This window comes from Podospora bellae-mahoneyi (assembly GCF_035222275.1).
Source record: "Podospora bellae-mahoneyi strain CBS 112042 chromosome 1 map unlocalized CBS112042p_1, whole genome shotgun sequence".
NCBI lineage: Eukaryota > Fungi > Ascomycota > Sordariomycetes > Sordariales > Podosporaceae > Podospora > Podospora bellae-mahoneyi.
This window is the reverse complement of record NW_026946359.1, coordinates 5,330,105-5,354,145: the sequence shown is the minus strand read 5'-3', so window position 1 is coordinate 5,354,145 and position 24,041 is coordinate 5,330,105. Positions and strand designations below refer to the sequence as shown.

The following is a 24,041-nucleotide window of genomic DNA, read 5'->3' as shown; positions in this document are numbered from 1 at the left end:
AGATTGGCTGAAAGCCAAACTGAGCTGTTGCTTCCCGTCGTAAACCTACCCGACCTTATGCTTGCCGCCACTTCACGTCCAATTGTTCACACAACGTTGTGTTGCCCTTGCACCATCGATCTGACTGCTGCGGGGGAGTGACAGCCCCTGACTTGAACGCCCAGATCAACGAGGGGTACGGCCGCGGGTCTTGGCACCGGACACCCCGCCCACCAGCGAGCAGACGTCGCAAAGAGGGTTTCCATGTCGTCGCAGAGTCGACATTGATCTTTCCCCGTCCACCGCAAAATTTGGCTCTCTGCGGGAGGCAACCATCCTGCCCTCCTAATCTCACGATTCCTTAACGATTTTTTCTGACGACCTGTTACGACTCTTTTTCGCTCATTTTTCTTTCGTCGCTTGTGTTTCGCCTCTAGATTCCCACCGTCTCCCACAAAAAGAGAAATATCTTCTCAACTTTGTCCATCGGTTTGCCCTACCCATTCGGCTTTGTGCCTCTTCGCTCGCCAAACTCTGCACTTTTCCTCGCTGCCCAACTCAACTCATCCTCCGCTCGACGACTCCTCTCCCATAACCATCATCTCGATACTCCATACCCGAGCCTCTCAAAAATGGGTGACGCTTCGACCCCCCGTCCATCATGTGTCCCGTTGACCTGCCACGGTCACTCGCGCCCAGTTCCCCATATCAGCTTCTCTCCGTTGGAAAATCAGGACATTTACTACATGATTTCTGCCTGCAAGGGTTAGTTTATCCTGTCTCCTCTCATCTGATCAACAAAGGACTAACAACTTGCTTCTTTCTCAGATGGTAACCCCATGCTTCGTGATGGACAGACCGGCGACTGGATAGGTACCTTCCTTGGCCACAAGGGTGCGGTATGGCAAGGTAGACTCAGCCCAGATGCCACGACTGCCGCAACTGCCTCTGCAGACTTTACCGCCAAGGTCTGGGATACACATACCGGCGAGCTGCTGTATGTTCTTCAGCATGATCATATCGTCCGCGCCGTTGCCTACCCCTTCGACCAGTCCAGGATGCTTGCCACCGGAGGCTTCGAGAAGAAGCTCCGCATCTTTGACTTGCAGGAGCAGCCACCCACGTCCGAGGGCGCCGCTAGCCCGGTTACTATCCCGACTTCCCAAGCGTTTGAAATCGGCGAAGGTGTGCATACACAGCCGATCAAGTTTATTGTCTGGGCCAAGGACCCCAGCGTGCTGATTACGGCCTCGGGAGACACGCTTCGATGGTTTGATTTGCCTACCAGGCAGTGCACACGTGCCATCAAACTCGAAGCCGAGATCAAGTCTTGCGAACTTGTCTCTCTTGCGCCATCGCACAGCTCCCCCACTGATATTGGCGGTGGTCAGCCCGTGCTTGCGGTTGCTGCTGGCAAGACCGCCTGCTTTTGGGGCGGGCTGAAGGCGCAAGATGAGCTCAAGCAGTTCAAGCTGTCCCATGGCATTGCTAGTGTGGGCCTGGATCTTAAAGGCAGGAAATTTGTGGTGGGAGAAGAACCTGGAACCTGGGCACATGTTTACAGCTGGGAGGATGGCAAGGAGCTGGATGTCCACAAGGGTCACCACGGTCCCATCTGGTCCATTGCTTTCTCTCCAGATGGAAACCTGTATGCCACAGGGTCCGAGGATGGAACCATCAAAATGTGGAAGAACTGCGAGGGGTTCTATGGTCTTTGGAGAGGAGGGGCGCCGGGTAGTAGTGCCGATTAGGAGGAGCCTGCTCACCCAAACGATTCCCCATCCCCTGCCACCCCAAGCATCATCATCTCAACTGTGGACGACTCAGGTGCCGAAAATCCAGCTCAGTCTCTCGTGGATCAGAACACTGATCTTCTGCTCAGCTATTCTCCGCTCCGAACTCGAGTCAAGAATACCTCAGCTAACCCAGGCGCCACTTCTCGTCCATTCACAGCTCGTTTGGGGCTGCATCCCAATCGTCAAGAGAATAGGAAACCACCCTCGGATTCTTCTTGTGTCACCGAAATAGAGAATGCTGACAAGCTGGAACTGGGAGAGTTCCTCCGTCGATCTGCCATGAATAAAATCAGTGCGAGGAAGACCACTGGGCGTTCTTGAGGTTGAGTTATCAGGTTGAGCTATCGTCGGGTTTGCGGCGACCTATTCAGTTACAGAGTATTTCTGCCTGCTCGGGTTGCATACGGGCAAAAGAGGTTATGTTTGGCTCGGTTATAGACGAGGATTGGTCAACCCAGGGATTTCTGATTGCTATTATTCTGGAGTCGAGTATTTACTTATCCTTTTAAGCGTTGGTACATATTTCCCGATTTGGGTGTTGGTCTTGTAAGGTACGGATTCCGGACTGCATTTTCACAGGGGGTTTAAAGAACGGCAGTGATCAAAAATAATTACACCAAAAATACTACCTGTTGCTTTAGTTCTGAGCATCCTCTTCTCCCTGCGTGTCAGTGACCCTGAATGATCGAGCCCCTGATGTTTATTGATGCAGGAATATGGAGTTGCGGGGTAACAAGTCCTCCACAGAGGTACGTACCGATCCTGTCGCAAACAAGCCTGCCGGGGATCCTGGTCAAGAGCTCTTTGGGTTACCAGCAACCTTCTTCTTGATTGCCAAATCCTCGATCAATAAACACACATCATTGGCTTTCTTCGTTTTCGCACTCTACCACTCAAACACTTGTATTTTTTGGCACCCTCGTTTTACCACGATTCTACAAGTTTCGGACAGCTATAATACTTTGCGTTACTCACCAGAACCCACCTCCCCGCCTCCGACGCGATGGACGACGATTACGCGACCTCCGAGAACGAGGCCGACGAACTCATGGAGGAAGTCGAAGACATCGAAGCCGACAACGACGCCGAAGACGATAACGAGAACGACGATGACGAGCAAGACGACGAGGAGGAAGCTGAAGGCGACGCCGAGGGCGAGCCAGAACCAGAACCCGAGAATGAAGCTTATGATAATTCCCAGTCTGCCCCCGATGGTGCCGGCACAACACGCGACGGCGGCGACGATCACCACCACCAACACCCGGGGACTAGACGCGCCTCTGCCGCGAGCGGGAGTGTGTCGGGGGGGATGAAGTACCGGCCGGTGATACGGCCAGAGTATACGACCGCTGCGTTTTACGATATTGTGCCTACCATGGCAGCGCCGCAGGCGACGAGCATTAATGCTATTGCTATCACACCGGATCAGAGGTATTGGATGACGGGGGGGTCGGATGGGTATGTGAGGAAGTATGATGGGATTGGGACCATCAATGGGAAGCAACAGTTGACGGTTGCGCAGAGGCACCCTTTTGTCGACAGTGTGGTCAAGGCGGGGATCTTGATGGGGTATTGGGGGAATGAGGAGCCGCTGCCGCCGGGGGCGAGGGCTGAGGAGGCAGTGTTATCCCCGGTGTATAGCTTGGCTGTTCACAGCGAGGCGTTGTGGTTGTTGAGCGGGTTGGAGAGTGGTGGGATTAACTTGTATAGTGTCAGGCATGACGAGGGTAAGAGGATTGTCTGCCTGCGGGAGGGAGGGCATACCAATGCTGTCAGCGTGTTGCAGCTGGCTCCAGATGAGAAGAGTGTCTTGAGTGGGAGTTGGGACAAGACATGTTTGGATTGGGATCTCAATAACGGGCAGATTATCCGGAGGTTTGATGGCAGTACCAGTCAGATTTCGGCTATCGAGCTCCGGCCTACTGGCGCGGCTCCGATCCCAGCGGAAGCAAGCGAGGTGATGGTCCAGAGCGATACATTTCAGAGCAACAACGACAAGCCACCAATCGGCAACTTTTATAGCACTGCGCCTGGTGGAGGGATGATGGGTGCCAGTGCGACGGCACAGCCAGATGGTGCGGAAAACACGGTGTCGCCTGAGCACGAGTCTCTGTTTGGCAGTCCAGCGGGTTCTCTGTTTGGCGACAACGAAACAATAGGAGGCGGAGGTGGTGCCTTTGGTGATGATGATGACAACGAGTTCTCACGTGCGATGGACATGGAAATGAACAACCACAGCAACGGCATGGGCCAATCAACCGACTTTTCCCTCGACGACGTCGACATGTCCAATGCTCCCCCTCTAGATGTCACCAGTACCGATCCCAGCCAACAAGATACCAACCCAATAGACACCAATACAGCACCACCTCCAGCCCAAAACGGCATCACCACGAACCCAGCGGATGCCAACACCGTATCCGAAACCAGCAGTCACACCCTCCAAGGCAGCAACAACACCAATAACCTAGACGAAAGCATAACAATGTCGCTTGACTTCTCCACCACCACCGACCCGCCCCCTAACAACCCCCCCTCTTCCACCCAACAAACGGCCGACACCTCGCTCCCCGACGCCCCTTCCCAACCACAACCCCCTACAATCTCCTTTGCTACCTCCACCGCCCAGGACCCCTCGACCTCCAACCCGTCAACCTTCCTCTCCGCCTCCATAGACGGCACACTCCGCATCTGGGACAAACGCGTCCCCGAACCCGTAGCCCGGATCAACAACCGCCGCGGCGTTCCCCCTTGGTGCATGGGCGCCTGCTGGTCCCTCTCAGGCAACGAGATCTACACCGGCCGCCGCAACGGAACAGTGGAGGAATTCTCCATCCACAAGGCTTCTTCGTCTTGGCAGCCAGAACGGGTTCTCAAGCTCCCCAACGGCTCCGGCGCCGTGTCTGCGGTGAGGCCGATGCCCAACGGGCGGCACATCATCTGCGCCAGTCATGATATTCTCAGGCTGTATGACTTGCAGTATGACACCGACCTGAAAGCGCAAAAGCACAGCAAAGTTCCGTTCACGATCGTTCCGGGGCCGCCGAGGGCAGGCGTGATCAGCTGCTTGTATATAGATCCTACTTCCCGGATCATGATCTCGGCCGCGGGGACGAGGGGGTGGGATGGGGCGAGTACCGAGGTGCTGGTGGGTTATGAGATTCATGCGAATAACTGAGTAATGGAATAGATGTTCTTTCTTGTTGGGTTTACGTAAGAATCAAGGGAAAAATTGTGGGTGTTTTTGTTGGAATTACAGCGTGGAAAGCAAAGAATGGGTGGGTGATGTGGGGGGTACAAGCAGGTTGCTATTGGATTAGTTGTAGGCGTTCATTATCTGGATAATACCCAAATCGGATAGCGTTTTGTCGTTGAACAGATACCACCAGGATTTGTGTCACCAGTGCTCGTGGAGGACAAAGTCTATCACTCATTAGGTCACCACGGGCAGAAGACTGCCAGGTCAGGAAGTAATGGTAATAGACACAATGTCTATGAACTGTTATAAGTACAAGACTAATAGCATGACATAGTGGCTGTGATTACTGTGGGTATGACAACTTAAAGCTCTATCAATAGCTCCTCGCTCTCCGGAGCTGCCTGTCCCACAACAACTGGCGGCTCTCCTGCAACACGATTTACCATGACAGATTGAGAGAAGGCTACACCGTCAAGATCTCCAAGTAGGTCTGGCGCTGGGGCTGAGCTCAACACCGTGTTCAATTGTTGTTGGGTGGCAGAAACTTGGGTTGTATTGTTTTGCAAACTGGCCGTGTCTGATATGGTAGGCGATGCTGCTTTAGCTCGAGGCGGCTGACGATACGACTTGCTCGCCTTAATGGCACGAACGTTTCGAGGGCCGAGGTTGGAACGACAACCATTCACCACTGTGGTTTGTTGGTATGTGTCTCGAACATTGGAGGTCGAACCATTCTGCACAGTTTGAGAGGGCCGTCCTCGGTGCAGATTGGCGTCCTGACGTTGAACGTTGGCGGGGAATTGTCGCCATTCAGTCGATGCCTGAGTCGAACCTCGCACCACTACCTTACTAGACTCGCCAACCTCCTCAGCGCTGATACTTTGCATTCGCTGCTCCAAAGACATCGATGTCCTGGTTGGTCTCGATATTCCAACTGCCACAATGCCAGCGGACAAAGTTCGAAAGGCGGCGCAGTCACAAGCGCAAACTTGACTGCAGAAGTTCTGACACCCATGCCCACAGGGAAGCTTTTCAAGGCAGGGCTGACTGCAACGTAGACGGCTGTGATCAGTTCTGGCTCAATAGGTTAGTGAAGTGTTCTGAAATAACACAGGCCGTAAGTGTACATACTGATGGCACTTGAGAGTGCATGGGTGGCCACATGGCCGTGTCTGTCCACATGGCTCATCGCACCCCCCGGCATTGTCACCCCAGTCATCCACCGTCCTCACCCAGATTTCATTCTGATGAGCCTTGCAAGTCAAGGGAATGCCCTCTTCAATCCTTTTCTGGTGGGCAAAGCCATTCCAGATGTCTGCCCAGAGTGACTGGGCTGAACGCGTATTGAGAACATTCAGAAAGTTTCCAAAAACATAAAACCCCCGACGAGCGCGACTGATTGCGACTACTGCACGGTGTTTGTCCTCCAAAAACCCGCACCTCCATCGACGATATGCTCCTGGGCTTCGAACAAGTGACAGAATCACAATATCGTTCTCCTCTCCTTGGTACGAGTCCACCGTGGAAATCTTGTAGTCGTACTCTTTGATCTTGTTCAACAGCGTGCGCTGGCCATTGTAAAAGGTCAGAATCGTAATCTTTGCCGGAGGTGTGTCATTCTTGACAAGATAGGAAGCAAAGTGGGTGATCATCCTGGCCTCTTCACGATTGAACTTGCTCGAGTCCGAGCTTGTCTCTTCCGGCCACTCGTGGTGGAAGAGCCAAGAGGACTTGTCGCCCATTCCTGGGATGTCTGGACGGCTGTCGAGGGACAAAACGACAGGATGGTCGAGTAGCCCAGGGTAGAATGGGTCCAGGATCCGTCGCAGCTCCGGTTTCATACGGCGTTGTTGGCGAAGCATAGTATATCGCATCCTCAGGTTCACAAACCTCTCAAACAGTGAAACGGTGAAGTTGAAGGGAGACGCGCCAAGCCACAAGATGTTGCATTTGGGCTGGAGTTGTTGATGATCGCCAATGAGGATGAGCTGCTGGATCGATGGATATAAAGCAGACACAATGTCTACCTCCCGAGTTTCCGCCGCCTCCTCCACCAGAAGTGACTTTGGTTGAAGGGCCGCAAGGATGCCACGGTATTTGGCGAGACCTGTCATGGTACAGCCAACAATGTCGATTTTCTGTCTCTGGACCATTTCCCACTTTTGCAAATCAGTCAGCGCCTTGAGCTGCTTGCAAACGTTGTTGTATTGCTCAAGAAGGCTGGCAAACTTGAGGGTAGTATGCTTCAACAACTCAGTCTGCAAATGCCGGTAAACCTCGCCCCGAATGCTTTTCTTGATCGAATAGAAGTCCTCCTCCTTCAAGCTTCTCTGGGCAGCACGAGTCGAACTTGACAGACCAGCTGCCGATTTTGCTGACCAGACATGCTCCAGCGGAACCCATTCCCCCTTGATGCGCAGTTGCTCCTCTTCCTGATCATCTGCAGCATGTACCAAGTCGTTCTCATCCAGCTTGTACTCCTCTTCATGCCTGAATAGTTCATCCTCGTCCAGCTCAAACCTGGTATTGGTGGCACTGCGCAAAATCTCCATTCGAACAAGGCTCTCACCCAGCCATGGCTCGAAAGTGGCGGTCGAGGATGCAAGAGGGTTGGTTGATCCGGAAAAGATTTTCAACGAGTCGTGTTGTTCTTGAGTGATGACACCAACCTCCAGCAGTCTATCGGGATCAATTAGACGTTTGCCGAAAACATCTTGTTGCATGATCTTGAGGTCTTGAATGAGCTCCTTCTGTCGCTTCTCTAGCCTTCGCTTCTCGTTGTTTCTTGACTTGATATCGGACTGCCGACCGCCTCTCTCGGCCCGTTGTCTCTCAAAGACGGTGCACTTCTTGATGTCCTCATTTTTTGTGAAGCCGCCCAACCGTAGGACTTCGAATTCCAGACAGAATGTAAGCAGCTGGTCGAGGGCGTGATTGGTGTGAGCTGCAACGATAATAGGCGGGCCACCATGCTTCCGTCGGTTGGCAACCAGAACCTTGAGAGCTTGAACCGAGGTAAATGTCTTGCCTGTTCCCGGTGGTCCCTGTACAATGGCGAGCTCGTTCGAGATGATACGATGGAGACCATCCAGTTGGGATTCGTCCAGAACTGCAACGTCCTCGAGAGTGGGGAAGCCTTTCTTCACGATATCGTAATTCTTGAGCGACTCTTTCACGTCGAGGAGTGCCTGAGAGCCATTGCTCACCGTCACAGGAACCAAAGATGATAAGTCCATGGTGGGGTTGGTGCGGATGAACTCTGGCACAGTGTCCGCGGTATGGGCGCCTATGATATACTTGTCGAGCACGGATCTTCATTGCCAAATTATTAGCATGAAATGCAACGACATGACATGGATAGAACAGTGACCTACGTGGTTTCTGCGACATGTTGAAGGCCCAGCATCGTGTGACGCGACGCTTCGTAGTATCCATTCCGCGACTCAATCATGACCATCTCCAGAGCTGGGTCGATAACAGCATCCTCTGGATTTGCCCAGATCAAATCTACCGCAACCGCAACCGTCGAATCGAAATCTCTCCCAACAGCGTACGGACGCTGGGCCACTGTTGCGATCTTGCAAATGGTCCGGAAGTTGTCTTTCTTGGTTGACAGAGCCACGACGGTTCCATCCATGAGGCGCTTCGTTGTTTTCCACTGTACATTGTACGGCGTTGAGAACTCAACTCTGGAGAACGCAGCAATCTTGGCCATGAAAAAGCCTTTGACCCGGACCTGTACGTTGAAAGTATTAGCACCACGCCCTGCCATTGATATGCCTTGCACTTGCATACCTCGTCGTAGACGCTGCAGTATTCATCATCAAAAATCACTCTGGCGCCTGTTCGGCAGGTATCAACGTATCTCGTGACCGAGAACCGCAGGCCTTCGATGGCATCCAACCTTAACAGGCTATACTGAGCAGTGAGGTACTCCTCCTTGGAAGACCATGGCCGATCCACAGGATTGATTGGCGGATCGACGCTGGTCGGCTCCAACACCTCCTGCGGAGTTGGGAGCACTGGCATGGACTTCCAGCCCTGGCCCTCCGCTGGCCGGTAGCATACGTGCTTTTCAATTATTGAAAAGGCAGTCTGTTTGCAGGCATGTTAGAAAGTCCACCCAGGAGAAGAGATGTAGGGGTAAGTCGCCTAGAGAGGGTCACTTGCCTCCGAGGCCGCTTGCCTCTCCTCAGAAGGAGAAGCCATCGATATTGTGTGTGTCCTCTTGACAGACAGGGTCGGGCAGATTGAACTCCCCTTGATGACGTGGGGTTTGGTGATTGTGAGGAGAGGCTCAGTCAACGACGACGTGAAGAGAAAGTTGTGCTTTGTCTGTATCTAGAGATCTTGTGTTGGGAAATTGGAAAATGCTGACGGGGGTGTTCGGTGCAGTTGGAGGGGCGACGAAACGAAACATGAGAGGGAAGGAGCAATATGCTCGAGAGTAGGAAAATAAGAATCAAAGGCCGACTTCAAATAAGAAGGAACAAGAGTGGAGGGGTTCTGATGCAGGCAACCGGCCCGCATACTATTGCCATCCATCCCGCCAAATGGAAATACTTGCCCAGTGCTCTCACAGTTTGAAAACAACTGGAGGCAAATAATCCATGTCGGAAAATCGCTTGGTTATGTGTTTGCTTGCAGCTACCCATGATTCCACAGGTTATGACTCTGAAAACCCTGCAGAGCTGCCACTTGACGGTTTGAAGAATTAGGTACCGACCGAAGGGTTCCAGAGTGATCTTGTCCTCAACGGCATTCTGAAGTAGAGCGGTAAAGCCAAGAAATTAAGCTGCCCTCAATATCTGTTCCGTATGAGGCGCCTTGAAGAGACGAAACGTTGACAAACGTACCTTTCCGTCTGATCCAGATCACAAACAGTCTCATCGACCCGATATTTGGTGAAGACGGGTTGTCAAGAGTAGTTCTGGTGGATGCGTAGGCGATGTGAAGCGTCTACGAGCGCATATGAGCAAGACAAGAATGAAGGGGTGACATTGAATGTGTCAGAATATTGGGAGAAGTGATCGAGAATATGTAAGATGGAGTTGGCTGGTGAGATGCAATCCTATTGTTCTGGTTGACCTTTTGTCCCAGCAAATAGAGGGGTGGTGGTAGAATGGAAATACCGATCACCTGATATCCAGTATTTCCGTTCTCCGTACCTTCCAATATCCTACCTAGAGGGATTACGAAGTCAGGTGGTCACTCGGTTCTTTCCTCATTATGTGAAGCTGCAGATCAAATTCGAGCTTCACTGTCTGAGCCTCTGGAGTGAAAAAGAGGACTTGAGTTCCACAACACAAAGTTGTGGCTCATAATTACCCTGAACATTACTGTGAAAAGTCATAAGTAATAGGATGTAGTAACGCAGGTCTATAGGTAACTTCAACGGTCAATCTAGGCACTGGACAACCTACCCCGTACAAGCATTGTGAATTTATGGTCCTACATGGTACCATTAGAGGCTTGGAAGATGGTTAGCAGTGAGATCCTAATCAAATATCCAAAAAAAAAAAAAAAAAAAAAAAAAAAAACAAAAAAAAAAGGCCATGAATATGGTGCATGATGCGTATCAATCTTCATAGGAGAGAATGATGCCAAGATTTGTTGATCTTCAAGTCAAAGATAGTCCATAGATAACCCTGACCGACATGAGCGCATAAGGGTTAGGCTCTGAGAAAAGACGAAGATGATGTTTCATTACTAGATACTGACAATTTCAACCAAATTAGAATCATTAGCTACATATTGAATATCCTGGTCAAGTTCATCAGGTTGATCCTGGCGTTGCTTTGCATGGTGGCTGTGGTCGCTTCGATGTAAGTGGATTAGGGGTACTGTGCCGAGCTCACCGTCATGTGACTTCGCGAGAGCTCCGTGACACCCCGCTCGCCACACCAACAGTAAAAGTGGAGCTTATCATTTCAGCATCAATCGCGGCCATCCAATTCTCCGCCACCCCTTTTTCCTTTGAACAACTGCGTTTTTCCATCCAGGAAGTAACAGTCTTCGAAATAGATTCAGGTTGTAACTCTTGATACCATTGCGCCAAACTTGCGCACTCAGCGGCAAAATGGGTGCCCCCAAAAAGTCCACTGTCTCCACGACGTCATCAACCACAACTCCATCATCCACCAAGCGCAAGCAACCCCACGCCTCTGCCAGCAACAATGACTATTCCAAAACCCCTACTAAAAAACAACGTCTTTCCCAACCCAAGGAAGAGAAACGCCTTCGCCGGTACCAACCCCCCCATTCATCCCCCCTTTTCCCCTCATTCATGACTAATACGCCCTCCAGTTTCCGGCCCAAACCTCCCCAATCCTTCCACGACCTCCACGCCCGCGCCTTAACCCAACGCTTCTTCGTCCTATCCCGCCACCGCACCACCCTTTCATCCCTCGAATCCAGCCCCCCATCCGAAACAATCGAACTCACGGGCTCAACAGGCAACATCTACACCATCCTCATCTCCCTCCTCCCCACCTGCACCTGCCCCCACTTTGCAAGAACAAACCAGCAGTGCAAACACATCATCTACGTCCTCTCCCGCGTCCTCCGCTGCCCTGCCCATCTAGTCTACCAACTCGCTTTTCTCACCACCGAACTCAACCAAATCTTTGCTGGGGCTCCACCCATCGTTTCTGGCAGCGCAAACAACAACAACAACAACAACGAAGAAGACGGCAAACGCAAACCGGTCGAAGGAGATTGCCCTATTTGCTTCGAGGAGCTTGACACAGCAACAAAGAAGGAAGAGATTGTCTGGTGCAAAGCCGCCTGCGGACAGAACGTCCACAAGCAATGTTTTGACATGTGGGCTGCTACCAAACGGGGGCCAGGCAGAGGGGAGGTGACGTGTCCGTATTGTAGGAGCGTGTGGGAAAAGGAGTCGGAGGGGGAGATGGTGAAGAAGGTGAACAGGGAGAAGGGCAAGAGGAGCGCGGATGGTGGTGGGTATGTCAATGTGGCGGAGCAGTTGGGGATTAGTCCAGTTAGAGGTATGTTGTTGCGTGCATGTACGGCTTGTTGGAAAGAGGTTTTTCATACTGACACTGTTGAAAGATACAAGCAGCTATTCAAGGTGGTGGTCAGGGCATCCGAGTGGTTATCGGAATGGTTATAGGTAGGGACGGTAAGCCTGAGGGAGGTGCTACTGTTCATGGGGTTGGTTGATAGGCTTTGTGTGGGAGAGTCGGTGAGTTTTGTTTTCATTGTTCTTTTGTTTTAATGTCCATTTGATACCCAGTGGTCTGCCCCAAGCAACCGCATATGCTCTTTAGTCTGGACGCTATTGTCTTGCTATCCTATCATTGGTCGCCTAAAAGAACCAAAGAAGCTCTAGGTATGTGTGAAGATGGGTCTATTGGATGTCTACAGTAGCTAAATGTTCTCTAGCTGGACAAGCATACAGCGGCTAAGCTGATGCCCCATTCAAATCTGTCAAAGACTTGCCCACTTCACACTGAAATCCTTCCCAGCCTACCCTGTGCTTCCCCCACGGCGTGCTTACTCAAAATGTAGAAGCGCAGCCGCGAAATGATTGTCTTAGAGAAGATAATGGGGACGCGACATGGTCGACTTGATGACAGTGCTGTTGACGTTGGACCATCCCTTCTTGAGGCATGACACCAGGTCGTTGATGGTGATCATGATGTTTGCGACCAACTGCTCCGTGGTCATGTCCACATTACCAATGGCCATGGCAATGCAGAGGTTCTTGCGCAGCCTGAACCTGATGGTGGACTTGACGTTGATTATCTTCTCCGCGAGGTCCTCGCTGTGCGAAACCGTTGTAGGGAACTTGTCGGCTGTGTTCATGACATGCAATTAGTATTCAGTGCTACATGGGAGGTGGTAAGGAGGGGTCTAAACTTACCCTTTGACAAGCCCGGTCCCAAAACCCTGGAGATCTCCCGAACCTTGGTATCCGAGCAGACAAACGCATCGTACTAGCGCGCTAGCTTCTTGATGAGCCTCTTGTTCTTGTTCAGCTTCTTGAGGTTGTCAAACGACATGCTATCCAGGCCGTGGTGCTTAGCACGACCGAGGTCGTGCTGGTCGGCGAGGGAAGCTTGACAGAGCCGGAGAAGCGCTTGTCGCGGGCGGGGTCGTAGTTGGTGAGGCCGAATTGCAACTCGACCGTCTCGAGGAAGTTGCGCTTGTTGTCAGGGGAGAGGGAGTGGGCGAGGAGGGCTTGGACCTGGGCGCGAGTACCGGCGACGGTGATCTTGGACTTGGGCTGGACGGGCATTGTGTCTGGTCGATGACGGGTGTCTTCCTAGGATTATTCTTCTTGTTTTGATGGAGAGGGTAATCGTTCGGTGAGGCTTATCTCGCTGTTGAGGCAGGTCATTGTTGTTGTCTGGTGTGAGAGTCTGAGAGGAAGAAGGGAAAACACTGGAATTGGGCCAGGAAATTTATAGACATCTTGGAAGGCGGTTGGCTTTGTGGCGTCATTAAGGTTCGCGAGTCATCGACATTTTAGTTTTGGCAGCCACATCTTTGGCACTGGCTTGATGACTCTTGAACTTTCCACTGAACAGTTTGCGTGTGACCAATATGGCCATCATATAACTCCTACATGGCCGCTATGCGGATGAAGTCTGCAACTCGAATATGCAGTACCGAAGCCCCTGAGTGTCTTCAGTATGGACAAAGCAACATTTGTAGAACTGGGACAGGGTTTTCCCGACACACTTGATACTAATGGAGATGTGTGGTAGATTTTGTACAGCGGAATTTGTCGTTATGATGCAAATAGTCACTTTCCTCCATACCTGACGGAGTCAACGATCAGGCGTTCGACACTCCTTGGTCGCGAGTTTGTGATAGCAATTGGGATGCTTGACGGCGTGACACGCTCCACTTGATTGACGTTTACATCTTAATCTGTCGCACACATGTTCATTCTGTTGTATATATAAGGTACCCAGTAGAAGGCATCTGTTGAGGTTTCCCAAGGGCAGTTTTCGGAGCTTATTAATGTTGCCGATTGGCCAATTGCGTCTAACAAGGATCTCTTCAACTGGTGCCGACTACAAACCAGATATCAGGAAGCTGAGCAATTCAATGACAGTAGTCTTCGATACCCATCTTCCCTATTTGAACTCTGAGAAAGCCTAACCCTCTCTGAACTCATACATACCGCCCGCCGTCTTCAGAATGCCCGCGCCGTCTTCAGATCCTCTCCCGCTCTCGCTCTGCGACTTCGCACTCCCCATCTTTTGCAACGGTCTAGGTGCTCTTCTTCATATTTTGGAGGAAGGCAGGAGATTTGCAAACAAACAGGGCCTCAACGCGGACAAAGTGTATGTCCAAGCACGATTGATAGACGACCAGCTCCCGCTCGTTTTCCAGGTTCAAAATGCTATCAGGACAGTCTTTATGAATCTCGACAGAATGACAGGTAACCAGTGGGACCTGGACGGCCCTTTCAACAACAACGAGAAGACATTCGAGGAATTGGAGATGAGAGTCTCGATGGCTCAGCTCGAGGTGAGAGAGGTGATGAAAGAGCGTCCTCATAAAAGGGACGAAGACCTTGTAGACATGTGAGTAATCTTGAGGGCATGTTTCCTGAGCCGTGATGTTAATGTTGGCCAGCGTGGCGGGAGGTCGTCCCCTCAAGGTCACTGTGACCGAAGCGGTCCAATTACATGGGATACCCAACTTTATCTTCCATGTCACTACTGCTTACTCGATCTTGCGAGCCAAAGGCGTGCCATTGGGAAAAGCAGACTTTATCCTCGGGTTTGTCGGTTGGCGATGTTCATGAAAGGACAGATAGGGACAGGGAAAGAGGCAATGCTACTGGTGGTTCCATATCGCGGCAGGAGATCGTTCTCATAGCCTATCCAGAACCGATGTGAAGACAAAGTAACACAGCCGATGGGGTGCTGCAGGACAGAGGCTCAGCCTTGTGGGACCCCAAGCCTCATCAGGATATGGGGGAATCATCCGCAGGATCCATGCTGCGTACGAAGTATACTATGCAGGTCCACCGCTCGTTCTGTCCAGCATGAGAGTCATGGGACTACTGATGTGTTGATGGCACCGAAAATGTGTAGATTATCAGCGCGAACATACATGTAAACACACCTCGCCGTTGAATCAGCAATTGACAGATGCCCATCCTCTATTGGAAAGATATCAACGATGGCGAATTCATGGTGCTGATGTGAGACGAGGCGCTTGGCATCAGACGTGGCGGTTAGGGGAAGGTCGGATAGCCAGCCCTGAGGGCCGTTGTCTTGCATACGCAGTGCTTGCTTTTCTTCCTGCCTTCACGGAGTAATCATGCCTGGAGCGCTAGGCTTCCAACTGGGTGGCCTGCAGAGGCCTCGTGCGTGCGGATTGGTGATTGGATGGTGATAGCATCCATGGCCTGGAAGCGGTGACGAAGCTTGGTTTTTGTCGTTTGAGTTGGAGATGTGGCGTGCGGGGATCTTCGGGGGGCCTCTGAAGAGGATGGGTTCCCGGCCCCTTCGCTGGGCGACTCAGCCCTTGACCCCGCACTCGGCGAGTGACTTTTGAAGATTTGGATGAGAAAAGGGGATTCCTCGAGTTCTCCTCGCAGTTTGCCTTTGAGGACTGGACAAATTACACCTTCGCATTGCATACCAATCCATGCAACCAAGGACTCGTTTGGTTGTTGTGATGGGATCTGAGGACGGCAGCCGGTGGAGGCAGCCGCTGCAAGCTCACTCGGCCGTCGGTGGACCCAGTTACCGCAGTGAGTCACTAGCCGCTTCAGGCCCCGGAAGTGGAGATTAGGGCCCTGTGCTGCCTGTTTGGCTTCTCGTACCGTGCAAAAGCTGAACTTTGCAATGGACGAGGCTTGCTGTTCTGAGCACATAGATAAAGGGACGCATTCCAACCTTCAGAAATCAAGTTAAACACAAGGCTTTCATAATCATCATCTACAACACCAATTGAAGGCCCCATCTTCCTCGGGGTTTCTTCACTTCCTCTCTTCCCACGTTATCACTTACACACAACGACCCCACCAAAGCATTGATCATGGTTCGTTGCTGGCCCCGCCGCTCCAAGAAGAGCGCCGCCGAGAAATCGGCAAAGAGTGGGTCCGCTACCTCCCTCACCTCCGGGTCCACCGCCGCCGACAAGTCGAAGACGGAGCAAGCAGAGGTGAAGAAGGAGGAGAAGAAGGAGGAGAAGACAGAGGAGAAGAAGGAAGACAAGAAGGAAGACAAGAAGGAAGACAAGAAGGAAGACAAGAAGAAAGACAAGAAGGAAGAGGACAAGACAGGGGAAAAGACAGAAGAGAAGAAGGACGAGGAGAAGAGCGATGAGGACAAGGAGGAGGAGGAGAAACCCAAAGTTCAAGTAGGGAGCATCAGTCAAAGGAAGGACATCTACAAGGGTCCAGTGGAAGATGGAGAGTGGACCTGGGTCGACAAGTATCCAGATGGTGTCGAGGAGGCTGCTGAGAATGAGGAGACGGCCACCTACGCTGTCGTTGTCCGCAACATGAAGAGTCAGGACAGCCGCAAGAAGCTGGAGGCGCACAGCATCGTGGTGCAGAGCCCATGGCTCCGCGATGCTCTCTCCGAGATTATGGCCGACTATCCCGGTGTTGCCTGCGAGCTCAGCCGGCTAGAGTTCGAGGCGCCTTTCAAGCCCTTTGTTCACCGATGGGCCGAGTTCACCAAGTACATGGAGAAGCCCGACCTCGAGGAGAAGACCAAGGAGCACATGAAGATTCTCTACGACATCCTCAACTACGAGATCGGCGACAACATCAAGACTTTCCAGGACTACGTCAAGAATGGTGTTGTCTGCTTCAAGGATCTGTGGATGATCTTCCAGCCCGGAACCATTGTCCTCTCTGCCTACCTCGGTCCCATGTCCGGCTTCGAGATGGTAGAGACCGAGTATATGGCCAACAACTGCGGCAAGTTCCTTCAGGTCCGTTGCGACTGTGTCGACTTTGGCGGCAAGGAATTCGGCCGCTACCAGGAGGCCATCAACATCCCTGAATTCCTCGGCACCAAGAAGATCACCGGTCTCAAGGTTTACCCCTTCCACTTCCACGAGAAGAAAGAAGAGATCACCGCCCAGCTTCTCAAGCGTGGAACCATCTTCGAGAAGCTGGCTGGTCACCACTATAGGGAATACTCTGGACGCGCCATTACTTGGAACAGAGAAGGCAACGAGGTCGACATCCAGATTACTGGGAGAATCGTGGTGGATATCGAAAGCTTCAACCGCTTCAGCCCTTGGCGGGTGAGGTACCTCAATGACTTCAATGCCACCGACATCGAGCGCTTCAACAAGCACAAGGTCGAAAGCGGCATCGAGTCTGAGGAATTTGTCATGCCTGACTACTACAAGATGCTCTGCCGTTCGCGAACCCGCGGGTACAGTCTGAAGTACAAGAAGTGGGTCGACTTTTTCCTGGAACAGATCACAGACGTGAGATGGAACACTACTGCCTTTGACAGACTGGTGCTTCCCGCCGACCAGAAGGAGCTCATCCTGTCCTTCACCGAAGCCCAGCTCGCGGGTGACAGCTTCGACGATATCATCGCCGGCAAGGGCAAGGGCATCATCTGCCTGCTCTCTGGTCCTCCTGGTGTTGGTAAGACGTTGACAGCTGAGGCCGTGGCGGAGAACCTCAGGGTGCCACTTCACATGCTGAGCTCTGGTGATCTTGGGTCTGATCCATGGGAGGTCGAGCGGGAGCTGAACTCCATTTTGGAGTTGGTCTCGAGATGGAACGCCGTCTTGCTCCTCGATGAGTGCGATGTCTTCCTCGAGGCCCGCAGCAACCACGAGATTGAGCGCAACAAGATCGTCACCATCTTCCTCCGGACCTTGGAGTACTATGAGGGCATCATGTTCCTGACGACTAACCGCTGCGGCGAGATCGATGCGGCCTTCCAGTCGCGTATCCACGTGAGCATCGAGTATCCTGATCTTACGGTGGCTGCTCGCAAGATCATCTGGAAGAACTTCCTCCGGAACTCGACCATCAAGAGCAACCTCACTGACAAGGACATCAGTGAGCTTTCCGAGCTCAAGCTCAATGGTCGGCAGATCAAGAACGTGCTCAAGACGGCAAGCTTGTTGGCCAGGAGAAGGAAGAGCGATACCTTGGAGCGGCAGTTCATTGAGACGGTCCTCATCATTGAGAAGAAGCGGCCTGGTGCTCCTCAGCAGATGATGCACTACATGTAATCTTACTGTCTTTCTGTGGCTTGGGATATGGAAGCATGGCGTTTGCGGGCTTGTGGGTCAGGCCGGTGATAAGGGACATCTCGTTGCGTTCTTTCTCGGGTGCAAGATATTTTCTCGGTATATAAAGCTTCTCGATATAATGACATGAACAATATTCTTCTCCCCAGTGTCCTCCTTACAAGTCGTCTTCTTCCTCGTCATTCTTAACATCTGGCAGCGTAATTTCGTCCTTGACCGGATTGTCTATCTCCTTCAAAAACTTCTCCCCGGCCTCCTTGTCATCCGCAAACAAGGTATCAACCACCATCCTTCTCGGCGTCTCACCCAACCATTGGAAAAGCGAAAAATCTCTAAACTCATCCGCCCTAAAAATCTCCAACACCTCCAACGGCTCATCCCCAATATTCTCAATAAAGTGCCCCATATTCTTCGGCACAATGCCCACGTCCCCAGCCTGGTAGTCAAACGTCCTCGCCGTCCCCTCGGCCGCAAAAACCGTCACCCTCGCCCTCCCCCTGATGAAAAAGCTCCACTCGTCCGCATTGGGATGCCAATGCATCTCCCTCAGGCTCCCCACCTCCATGTCCAGATGCGCCGCCGCCACCGTCTTGCTGATCGGGAAATTCTTCGAGTCCGTAATCCTCACCTTCCCCCCGCTCGTCACATGCGCCTCCTGCTCCAGCATCCGATGCGTGAACTGGTACTTGCTCTTCTTGACATTCTTCCCCTTTGGCTCCTCCTCCTCTATGCTCCCCGGCTTGCTCCCCTGGAAGATGTACTTCTCCCTCTTGGGCACCCTCTCAAACACCTCGGGGGCGAGGTGGAAGTTCTTGCTTATCACGCTCTTGGGCGTGTGCGCGAACCAGTCGGTGAGGATAAACGTGCTTTCTTCCGAGAAGCGGCCGTCGTCAAAGATGAGGAGGAATTCGGTCCCGTTGGGGTCGAGGCCTTGGAGGGAATGGGGGACGCCGGAGGGGAAGTACCACAGGTCGCCTTGGGAGAGGTCGTCGATGAAGTTGCCGCCTTCGTAGTCCAGGGCTGTCACGCGGACGGAGCCTGACAAGACATAGGCCCACTCGGCTTCTTTGTGCCAGTGGAGCTCGCGGATGGCGCCGTGGTCGAGGCGCATGTTTACGCCGGCGAGCTCGATCGAGGTGGGGAGCTCGCGGATGGTGGTTTGCCGGGTCCAGCCTCCTTCCTTGGGGGGGAAAGTTAGTGATAAAGGTGTGGTAAGGGGAAGGGGTGGCAGGCATACCTCGATTCTGATGTGGGAGTCTACGAAACTCCAGCGGAGGTTGGGGATGTTGCCGCTGTCTGTGGAAGGGGGACGGACGAGGTCTGGATTTTGTCTTGCTCGCTCTCTGTTCCACGGACCAAGAACTGAGGCGCCATCGCCATTGCGCCAGGGCAAGGGGTCGAGGCCCTTCCCGATGGAATCCACGGCTGTGTCATAGGGATCACGATAGCCGGGGGTATATGGATTCTTGCTCCGGTATTTGCCAGGAAGCGGCTTGCCGTCGAGAAGCCTCTGGCGAGGACTGTCCTGCACGGGAATGGCAGAAACCAGGGCTACTGCTCCGAGAAGAAGGGAATTGCTGGAGAAACGCATTTTGAACAACCCAGGCACACAAACACGAGGTTGAAGAAGTAATCTACCATATCAATTGATCATATCCGGGTTTTATACCACTTCATCCCACCGCATGGTTGCTGACTACAGCCATCGCATCCAGGTACACGTCTTCTCGGTGACCAATTCTTTCTTCTCCATGGCATCACCACTCGGGAATCGGATAGAGGGGTAGCTCTACTATTGCCCTGGAGCAGCTCCTACCTTCCTTGAAAGTGTGAGGGGCTCATCCCAAGTTGGACATCGTAGCGATCACTGATGCAAGAGAACTGTGTTCGCAAGTCCAATTGGTTTCCACGATGCCGAGCGCCACCGAGAGATTCCCGTCCACACTCGTTGCAGCCTCATGATTGATGGAATCTCTTCAAACATCGGCGTTGTCGGGATGAACTTTCGCAGAAGTTGTTACTCTTCAGTGGAAAGGTGAAGGGTCAACCACGACGATTGAGTTCCTCTCTTGGCTAGGCGTTAATGACATCATGAACCCAGCCCCTGATTGGCCATCTTCAGCCCTGCCGTCAGTGGATAAAGATCCCATCTATCCCACGGCTTTTCCATGGAGCTCCCCGCGCCGACACCGGGTCACGGCACCAGCGATTTACTCACTTTGTTAAAACTTCCCTTACCTCAGGGGCAACGGACCGACAACGAAGCTGAAGACTAGACCATGGGGGTTTCTGGCCGCCTCCCGCGATCACGTCTTCGCCAAATGCCCAAAAGGGTGATGCCGCCAAGTCCCGCTTCACGGTTTTTCTGTTGACTCACTGGAAGAGATTCTGTTGGCCGAGACCCCTGCCCGAGGGCGTTTTCAAGACATAAAGAATACCATATAAAAACTCAACCCTGCCCTTTTTTTCGCCCGCCATGACGCGATCAGCCATCCTCAACAACGAGATTGTGGCCCACGCCAACGAAGAGAGCCCTCTCCTGCCACAATCGCAAAGAATGGGACCGCCAAAAGACGATGCCGTGCCGACGCTTCAAAAATGGCGGGATTACTTCACGGTGGACGTGAGCCGTGATTGGGCCGATCTCATTCTCATCCTCTGCTATCTCATCACCGGCCTCCTCGACAGCGCCTCGATATCAGTATGGGGGAGTTTTGTGTCTATGCAAACGGGTATGACACGCACATTTTCCCTCCATTTTTTAAACCCCCATATAAAAACTGACAAACCGTTCAAGGAAACACCGTCTACATCGGCCTCGGCCTGGCCGACCCCTCGGCCTCGACCCGCTGGCTCAAATCCGGCACCTCCCTCCTCTCCTTCCTCCTGGGATCCTTCCTCTTCTCCCGCTTCCACCGCTTCTTCTCGGCCAAACGCCGCTGGGTCCTCTGTGCGTCCTTCACCGCCCAACTCCTCCTCATCGTCGCGGCCGCCTGCATGGTCACGCTGGCCGGCTCGGACGTGCACCCGGAGTCGGTCGCCTGGTACGTCCTCGTGCCCATCGCGCTGGTGGCGTTTCAGAGCTGCGGGCAGGCTGTCATGAGCCGGGCGCTCAAGTACAATGCGCTCACGAGCGTGGTGCTGACGAGCATCTACTGTGACTTGTTCTCCGATGCGGACTTGTTCGCGGTGCACAATGCGGAACGGAATCGGAGGGTGGCGGCGCCGCTGTCGCTGCTGCTCGGTGCGTTTTTGGGAGGGAAGCTGGCGAACACAGAGTTTGGGGTCGCCGGGGCGTTGTGGGCAGCGGCTGGGTTGAAGTTGATTGTGGTGGTGATTTGGATATTCTGGCCGGCTGACCCGTCATTGGATGAGGCGGTTTAAGACAGGTATCATGGGATAGATTCAAAGGTCATCGGGAACGCTCTAAATCAAATCATGTTAGACCAGCCGTTTTGGAGGCTGTTTTTGTTCTATGAAACCTATCCGATTCCATAACTCCAAAAGTCTTACCTGCCCAAGGTACCTAAACTCATCATCCGAACAAACACGAAATATGGCGCCACGCCTCCGTCCACAACCGTCCCCATAGCCCCCTTCCCTACTTTGTTTTACTTGGTCTCCTTGTCAAGGTCAACCCTCTCAAAGCAATCCAGCTCACTCCCCTGTACAGACGACGCCTTTGAATCTTTCCTCGCCAACACCTTCAAGTTCTCCACGTCCTCTCTCATCCTTTCCTCTCTCAACAGCTTCTTGGTGTTGAGCCTCCAACCAGTCAACCGCCTGGGAAGGTAGGCTCCCGGGTGGTAAACCGCCATAAGCAGCAAGATCAACAAAATCGGCAAATGCTGAAACACATACACCGGCCACTCCGACATGGCGAACGTCTCTGACACCCCATACTCACTCGACCACCACGGGGCCTCAGCCAAAAAATACGCTACTGCCTCCCGTCTGATGATTCTCGCGGTGGCACACCCCTATTTGCATCCCATTAGCAATCCCCTTTCTCCATCCATCATCACACAACTGAAGAAAAGAAAAGAAAAGAAACTCACAATCAGTAACCCAACCGCCCCCCCAACCGCCCAAACGAACCTCTTCACCTTCTTCACCTCCTCCCTCACCTCCACCCTCCCCGCCCTAACCACCAACCCCCCCAACACCCCCCAGGTCATCAATCCCACCACCCCCCCAAGACTCTGCAAATACCCCAGCCCATAGTAGTGACCCACCCCGACCAAACCATCCCCCACCATCTGCCCCAACGCCAGCAAGCTCGTCTGCCACCTCGCCGGCAAGCCAAAAACCCTCCCGTTCTTCCTCCCCGATTTGGGGATGATAAACCACGTCAACCTGGTATATGTCATCATGAGCAAGAACCCCATCGCAGACGCAGGAATCGCCTCCAAGAGGTCCATCACAACAAGCACGACGTCGGCACGTTCCAGCTGGTTGATGGTGGAGGAGGAGAGGTTGGTGGAGTGCAAGATGATGGTTTGGAGTTGGACGAGGTAGCATTTCATTGTTTGGGAGGTTGCCATTGCTGGGTGCATGCATGTCAGCAGTGATTAGCAAACCGGAGGGCAAGACAAAACAAACCGAGGGAGGCGTAGATCGTGATGGCGAAAAAGACAGTCTTCTTCTTAAAGCAGAGGTACGCGTGCAGGATGGTGAGGATCAAAAAGAGGATTGCTGTGGTTAGGGCCAAGGGGAAGGAGGAGGTGGTGAAGGGGTATACCATGGGGGTGTCGCTCCGGTAGTAACCGTCATCGTAGGAGACGGGGTCTCCAGTGTAGGATGGGCCGCTTGCTTGGGTGGTTGACGTCGCGACATCGCCGGTTTCAGTTGCGAGGCTTGTGAGGTAATGTAAGCTGGAGGTGGTTAAGGATGCCATGATTGCGGAGGGGCTCGACAGAGCCGGGCTGTACTTTGGATAAAACCAACCCCTGTGGGAGGGTGATGATGGCCAAACCTTGGTGAGCTGAGACAAACGTGCCGGAGAAAGACAGAGATCACCCCATTATGGGATGCAAAAAAACGATGGGATTGCGAATCTATATGAGCAGCTGCGGAATCTTGTGATACGAGCCAACATTCGAACGAGCAGGGCAAGGAGAGTCATCAACGAACAGGCCAAAACACACTACCCGAAAGACCATGAGGGGACGGGACGGACGGGATCGCACATCTTCGGGCGGATATGGGCGCGTCTCCTGGAACGTCAGCCAAGGCAAGGAAGCAACGCGAGAAAACTGAAAAGAAGCAGGAGAGTGCCAGCGTGGCAGGATGTGCTACCGATGATTGACGTAGACATCAAGTCCCACACATTTGCGTGAGGGTCTCACATCTCTGAATACAAAAAGACAATGTCAAACCAAACATCGGGAAGGATTATGTGTTTGATAATTCTGAAGAGGGCATCGTCGTGGTTGACTGACTAATGCGAATTAGGTAGGGCTCTGGTGCGTTGCTGCTGCTGTCGAGGACAGGTAGAAGGAGAAGGAGAGGGAAGGAACGGTCGAGTGTATCAAGCCCTACCACATGCCACGACCACAATCTGTAAATCAAATCAGATAAAAAGCTTTGCTAGACTGTGCGTGTGTGGTAGGGTCACTGATATGAAATTTTGAGCATCAGCTGGCGTTTGCCCCTCGCCAAAGTCCACCCGTGTTCAACACATCAGCACACAAAGCCGCTCAGGCTATCCACAGATCATCGGGGGCTTGTCGACCGCTGGCGTGTCCAGAGGCAGGATGGATCCACGATAGTGTCACGATAACGTTGCACCCGCTGTCTGTTGTTCGTGAGAGTGGGACGGGGCTTGCCTGGCGGGCCCCTTT

The 24,041-nt window shown here is 52.7% G+C and overlaps 10 protein-coding genes across 10 annotated transcripts; 6 read left to right on the top strand and 4 right to left on the bottom strand.

Moving 5' to 3' along the window:
- Positions 1–11: 11 nt before the first annotated feature.
- QC761_116060 (uncharacterized protein) lies at positions 12–2,440 on the top strand. The gene is made up of 2 exons (XM_062874875.1): positions 12–744; positions 808–2,440. Exons 1-2 carry the CDS (start codon positions 612–614, stop codon positions 1,728–1,730), a joined length of 1,056 nt encoding a protein of 351 aa, XP_062738080.1. The 5' UTR covers positions 12–611; the 3' UTR covers positions 1,731–2,440.
- A 338-nt stretch (positions 2,441–2,778) lies between these two features.
- Positions 2,779–4,953, top strand: SPT8 (Transcription factor spt8; the record flags this gene model as incomplete). Its single annotated transcript, XM_062874874.1, has 1 exon — positions 2,779–4,953. The coding sequence occupies one exon, from the start codon at positions 2,779–2,781 to the stop codon at positions 4,951–4,953; it is 2,175 nt and encodes a 724-aa protein (XP_062738079.1).
- A 255-nt stretch (positions 4,954–5,208) lies between these two features.
- On the bottom strand, positions 5,209–10,096 carry QC761_116040 (uncharacterized protein). Its single transcript, XM_062874873.1, has 6 exons — positions 9,831–10,096; positions 9,212–9,234; positions 8,770–9,069; positions 8,349–8,710; positions 6,106–8,286; positions 5,209–6,048 (listed from the first exon to the last, which is right to left on the bottom strand). The coding sequence occupies exons 1-6, from the start codon at positions 9,862–9,864 to the stop codon at positions 5,337–5,339; spliced, it is 3,612 nt and encodes a 1,203-aa protein (XP_062738078.1). The 5' UTR covers positions 9,865–10,096; the 3' UTR covers positions 5,209–5,336.
- An 819-nt stretch (positions 10,097–10,915) lies between these two features.
- On the top strand, positions 10,916–13,394 carry QC761_116030 (uncharacterized protein). Its single transcript, XM_062874872.1, has 4 exons — positions 10,916–11,220; positions 11,281–11,981; positions 12,046–12,325; positions 12,379–13,394. Exons 1-3 carry the CDS (start codon positions 11,054–11,056, stop codon positions 12,108–12,110), a joined length of 933 nt encoding a protein of 310 aa, XP_062738076.1. The 5' UTR covers positions 10,916–11,053; the 3' UTR covers positions 12,111–12,325; positions 12,379–13,394.
- On the bottom strand, positions 12,332–13,234 carry RPL10A_1 (60S ribosomal protein L10A; the record flags this gene model as incomplete). The annotated part of the gene is made up of 3 exons (XM_062872041.1): positions 12,332–12,791; positions 12,860–12,932; positions 13,025–13,234. The coding sequence occupies 3 exons, from the start codon at positions 13,232–13,234 to the stop codon at positions 12,529–12,531; spliced, it is 546 nt and encodes a 181-aa protein (XP_062738077.1). The 3' UTR covers positions 12,332–12,528.
- Positions 13,395–14,018: 624 nt separating the features above from the next.
- Positions 14,019–15,059, top strand: QC761_116018 (uncharacterized protein). Its single transcript, XM_062874871.1, has 2 exons — positions 14,019–14,534; positions 14,587–15,059. The coding sequence occupies exons 1-2, from the start codon at positions 14,146–14,148 to the stop codon at positions 14,756–14,758; spliced, it is 561 nt and encodes a 186-aa protein (XP_062738075.1). The 5' UTR covers positions 14,019–14,145; the 3' UTR covers positions 14,759–15,059.
- Positions 15,060–16,002: 943 nt separating this feature from the next.
- QC761_116010 (uncharacterized protein) lies at positions 16,003–18,180 on the top strand (the record flags this gene model as incomplete). Its single annotated transcript, XM_062874870.1, has 1 exon — positions 16,003–18,180. The coding sequence occupies one exon, from the start codon at positions 16,003–16,005 to the stop codon at positions 18,178–18,180; it is 2,178 nt and encodes a 725-aa protein (XP_062738074.1).
- A 22-nt stretch (positions 18,181–18,202) lies between these two features.
- Positions 18,203–20,011, bottom strand: QC761_116000 (uncharacterized protein). Its single transcript, XM_062874869.1, has 2 exons — positions 19,436–20,011; positions 18,203–19,378 (listed from the first exon to the last, which is right to left on the bottom strand). Exons 1-2 carry the CDS (start codon positions 19,787–19,789, stop codon positions 18,356–18,358), a joined length of 1,377 nt encoding a protein of 458 aa, XP_062738073.1. The 5' UTR covers positions 19,790–20,011; the 3' UTR covers positions 18,203–18,355.
- Positions 20,012–20,184: 173 nt separating this feature from the next.
- On the top strand, positions 20,185–22,020 carry QC761_115990 (uncharacterized protein). The gene is made up of 3 exons (XM_062874868.1): positions 20,185–20,930; positions 20,996–21,720; positions 21,872–22,020. Exons 1-2 carry the CDS (start codon positions 20,675–20,677, stop codon positions 21,580–21,582), a joined length of 843 nt encoding a protein of 280 aa, XP_062738072.1. The 5' UTR covers positions 20,185–20,674; the 3' UTR covers positions 21,583–21,720; positions 21,872–22,020.
- QC761_115980 (uncharacterized protein) lies at positions 21,139–23,724 on the bottom strand. Its single transcript, XM_062874867.1, has 4 exons — positions 23,497–23,724; positions 22,801–23,411; positions 22,257–22,744; positions 21,139–22,178 (listed from the first exon to the last, which is right to left on the bottom strand). The coding sequence occupies exons 2-4, from the start codon at positions 23,093–23,095 to the stop codon at positions 21,810–21,812; spliced, it is 1,152 nt and encodes a 383-aa protein (XP_062738071.1). The 5' UTR covers positions 23,096–23,411; positions 23,497–23,724; the 3' UTR covers positions 21,139–21,809.
- Between the last annotated feature and the right edge of the window lie 317 nt (positions 23,725–24,041).